Consider the following 5,065-nt stretch of genomic DNA (forward strand, 5'->3'; position numbering starts at 1 on the left):
CAACATACGATTTAACAAACAATTTTGGTATTTTTGTTAATTGATTTATGACTTATAAGAATGGTGAATTAGGATCCTCTAAAAGGAGCTACTTGATTCAAGTGAGCGATATCAATCATTAATAGACAAATTTTGTTCTTTAAATGATTAATAAACAAATTAATAATTATTGAATATTATGTATACATGCATGATAAATTATGGGTTTTAAGTATCAACAATTTGTCATAAAAACAATGTCAACAATTGTTTTAAACAAAAATAAATAATATTGGTTTACTCATTTTATTATTAACTAATCAGGAACAAAATCCGAGAATGATATAATTTTATTCATTACTAATTTGTAAATAAAGTAAATAAAATTTGGAGATTTTTTTGTTAATAGATTGATAAAATGACAATAATTATTAAAAACTCACATATAATTATAATTGGAGTGGGAGTTCTGGTGAACTAAAATATTCTTGTCTGAAACAAAACCATTGAATTCATTGACATTCTTCGAATGTTGTTGAACAATTCAATCCATTTCCATTCCTCACAATCACTCTACATAACACTCCAATTCAAAATACATGTCACTCTCACACTCTTCTTCCTCAAACCATTACTGTGCATTACTCAAACTCTGCTGCGAAACCCGCAACTTCACCAAAGCTAAAAACCTCCATTCTCACATCATCAAAACCCTTCCATACCCTGAAACCTTCCTCTTAAACAATCTCATTAGTTCCTATGCCAAACTCGGCTCAATCACCTATGCCCGCAAGGTGTTCGATCAAATGCCCCACCCAAATCTTTACTCTTGGAACACCATTCTTTCCGCTTATTCGAAACTGGGTTGTGTTCCTGAGATGGAGTACTTGTTTGATGCAATGCCGAGACGAGATGGGGTGTCGTGGAATTCACTTATTTCGGGCTATGCTGGTTGTGGCTCGATTTATCAGTCTGTAAAGGCTTATAATTTGATGTTGAAGAATGATGGGTCGTTTAATTTGAATCGGATAACGTTCTCGACTTTGCTTATACTTGCGTCGAAACGAGGGTGTGTGAAATTGGGTAGGCAGATTCATGGACATGTGGTGAAGTTTGGTTTTATGTCGTATGTTTTTGTTGGGAGTCCTTTGGTGGATATGTATTCGAAGATGGGGATGATAGCTTGTGCAAGGAAGGTTTTTGATGAGTTGCCTGAGAAGAATGTGGTTATGTATAATACGTTGATAATGGGATTGATGCGGTGTGGTAGGGTTGAAGATTCAAAAAGATTGTTTTTTGATATGCAAGAAAGGGATTCGATTTCTTGGACATCAATGATTACAGGGTTTACTCAGAATGGGTTGGATAGAGATGCAATTGATATTTTTAGAGAGATGAAACTGGAAAATCTACAGATGGATCAGTATACGTTTGGAAGTGTTTTAACTGCTTGTGGCGGTGTTATGGCTTTGCAAGAAGGAAAGCAAGTTCATGCTTATATTATTAGGACAGATTATAAGGATAACATATTTGTCGCCAGCGCTCTTGTTGACATGTATTGCAAGTGTAAGAGTGTGAAATCAGCAGAAGCGGTTTTCAAGAAAATGACTTGCAAGAATGTTGTATCTTGGACTGCAATGTTAGTGGGTTATGGACAAAATGGCTATAGTGAAGAAGCTGTTAAAACCTTTAGTGATATGCAAAAATATGGGATTGAGCCAGATGATTTCACCCTCGGAAGTGTAATAAGTTCATGTGCAAATCTTGCAAGTCTAGAAGAGGGTGCTCAATTCCATGCTAGAGCTCTCACTTCTGGCCTAGTTTCTTTTATAACCGTTTCCAATGCTTTGGTTACATTATATGGTAAATGTGGAAGCATTGAAGACTCCCATAGACTTTTTAGTGAAATGAGCTTCAAAGATGAAGTCACATGGACTGCAATTGTTTCTGGATACGCTCAGTTTGGTAAAGCCAATGAAACAATCGGGTTATTTGAAAGCATGTTAGCACATGGTTTAAAGCCTGACAAGGTTACCTTTATTGGGGTTCTTTCAGCTTGTAGTAGAGCAGGATTAGTGGAAAAGGGAAATCAGATATTTGAATCTATGATTAACGAACATGGGATTGTACCAATTCAAGATCATTACACTTGCATGATTGATCTCTTCAGCCGAGCTGGAAGGATAGAAGAAGCAAGGAATTTTATAAACAAGATGCCTTTCAGTCCTGATGCAATAAGTTGGGCCACCTTGTTAAGCTCATGTAGATTCTATGGGAACATGGACATTGGCAAGTGGGCAGCTGAGTTTCTTATGGAATTAGACCCACATAACACTGCTAGCTATGTCTTACTTTCGAGTGTATATGCTGCTAAAGGAAAATGGGAGGAAGTTGCTAGGTTAAGAAAAGATATGAGAGATAAGGGTCTGAGAAAGGAACCGGGATGTAGCTGGATCAAATACAAGAACCAAGTGCACGTTTTCTCTGCCGATGATAAGTCAAATCCATTTTCAGATCAGATATATTCTGAGCTTGAAAAGTTGAACTACAAAATGATAAAAGAGGGTTATGTGCCTGATATGAACTCTGTTCTGCATGATGTTGGTGATTCAGAGAAAATAAAGATGCTTAATCACCACAGTGAAAAGCTTGCAATTGCCTTTGGGTTGTTATTTATTCCTCCTGGTCTGCCCATACGAGTAGTTAAAAATCTGAGGGTTTGTAGCGATTGTCACAATGCAACTAAATATATCTCTAAGATCACCCAGAGAGAGATTCTTGTAAGAGACACTGCCCGGTTCCACTTGTTTAAAGATGGAACGTGTTCGTGTGGAGACTTTTGGTGATTGTGTATTGAAGTCATTGCAGATGGGATATCATCTATATTCTTTTGTATCAATTAAACTTTTTCACTATCCCCTGTTGATTATTTATTTCTCTTAGATTTGGATCTAACTCAACGTCTCAAAGCCAGCTTTCATGATTAGAGATTTCAATTCTTTATTAACACTTTCAGGCCTTATCTCTAGTCAAATGTGACACTTGGAGTTTTTCAATATATGCCCTGCTTGAGTTTGGTGGGTGGATACTATATTGGGTGGCCGATAGAACAGACTTCGACACCATCTTAGATTTGGATTCTACCCAACAAATCCGACTTTAAGATGAGTGGTGCCCATTCTTTATAGACTCCTTCAGATCTTATCTCTAGTCAATGGGAGACTTTGATTTTTCTCAATAATTTCAACTATCAAATGCATTTTTGGAGATAATGATTTTTTTCTTCTTTAAAAAAGGCAGTCTTTCATATTCAGATTACTGCTTCCCTAATGAATCTGTATCTTAGTAAATTCTGATGGACATGCAGCAAAGTGCAGTCAGTATAGAGGAAGATAGTTAGAAAGGAAAGGGGAAATTATAGCTGAATAGACAGGTGGCACTTTCTGATTGGAGGGTAAGAAAGGCGAGGTCATTACAAAGGGACTGAGGGGGAACGTATGCTGAATGTGTAGTTGGTAGTTTGTGGATGAGTAATGGGAGTTGATTCTCATCTCAGCAGAGGGCTCCCTCTTCTCATTGAGAGTGTCATGTATCATTTATCATTCTTCCATGAGATTCATCTCCACTTCATTTACTGTATGAGTATCTTTTGTATAGCGGGTTGATCCTCCGAGTTTACTAGTAATACCATTTCATTACTTTCTATACATTTATATAATATACTTTTTTTTTTACATAAAACAGATAGTAAAAACTAAAATAATTCGGTATTGGATTGTTATACCCTAATTTTGGACCTAAAAATACTTATTCAATTCTTCTTTTCTTGCATTATAAGTCATTTGATATGTCTCTGATCAATTACATCTTTTCTTGCATTTTATTTCAATATTACTTGCAAAATTCACATAAAAGGGTATTTTAGTCATTTCCTGCATTCAACCCATCTTAATCCTTGAAAATTGTTTGAGTCTCTTAAATTGGGTTGTATAAGTCCTTATTTCAATTTCATGTCAAAATCCATTTCAAAAAAAATATATCAGTTGAGTCATTTTCTAGTCAGTTTAGCCCCTAGGGGCATTTTAGTCATTTCTCATGTTAAAATTTCTTTTAATCTTTTAAAAATTTGTTTGAGTCCTTTCAAGTAGTTTGAATAAGTCCTCATTTCAATTCTATGTCAAAATCCATTTCAAAAATTACATTTGAAGTCATTTTGAGTCAGTTTTGCCCCTAGGGGCATTTTAGTCTTTTCATGTGTTAAAACCCTGTTTAAATTCTAAAAATTGTCTCTGAGTCTTTTAATTCGCCTGTATGAACTCTTGCTTTAATCCCTTGTTAGAAAATCATTTTAAAATTGCATTTGAGTCGTTTCGAGTCATTTTAGTCCCTAGGGCCGTTTTGGTCGTTTCACATAATATTTCTGATTCATTTTAATCTGCTTTGTTGTTTTTAATCGTCTCGCTTTACGTTAATTTTCAATTTACTTTTTTAATTCAATTTTAGTTTTAATTTTCATTTTAGTCCTCGCACTTTTGTTATTTGCATTTTAATCCCTTTTTAAGTTTGTTAGAGTCCAAGTGCCATGTGTCCAAATGCTATTGGTCCTTAAGAGTTTGTTACAAGTCCAAGTACACATGGCATTGTCCCATTGGTCCAAGCTTACCACATCACCTATATAAGTCAAAGTTGGTCAATTTTCAACACACCAATCATTTTTTACAAATTCCACAAAAAAATCACAAATAAATTTTCTTTCTTCTCTCTTTCTTCTCTTCTCTCACGTGATCAAAACCACCACCACCATAACCACTTTTTTCCTCCACCTTCAACCACCCTAACAACCTCCAATCTTCATCCCTAACCTCCATAACCACCTCTAACCACCTCTAACCACCACAAAACCACCACAATTTCACCAAAAACCTCCATTAACAACACCTCAAAACCGTGAATCATCATCATCCATCACAATCTTCCCACAAACCATAACAAAATTCGTCCCAAATTCATTTCAACACCGCCACAATCATTGTCTTCGAACGGTGATTTGTTCCGGCCGTAAACCATAACGCGACAAGCAGCAACA

At 35.7% G+C, this 5,065-nt stretch overlaps 1 protein-coding gene across 1 annotated transcript; it reads left to right on the plus strand.

The window, feature by feature from the left end:
• Positions 1-422: 422 nt before the first annotated feature.
• Positions 423-3,688, plus strand: LOC146900016 (pentatricopeptide (PPR) repeat-containing protein). Its single transcript, XM_085739494.1, has one exon. It carries the CDS (start codon positions 579-581, stop codon positions 2,823-2,825), a length of 2,247 nt encoding a protein of 748 aa, XP_085595620.1. The 5' UTR covers positions 423-578; the 3' UTR covers positions 2,826-3,688.
• Positions 3,689-5,065: the final 1,377 nt, after the last annotated feature.

Source organism: Medicago sativa, chromosome 8 (assembly GCF_051527215.1).
Source record: "Medicago sativa cultivar Bolivia chromosome 8, Bolivia_mono, whole genome shotgun sequence".
NCBI classification, from domain to species: Eukaryota; Viridiplantae; Streptophyta; class Magnoliopsida; order Fabales; family Fabaceae; genus Medicago; species Medicago sativa.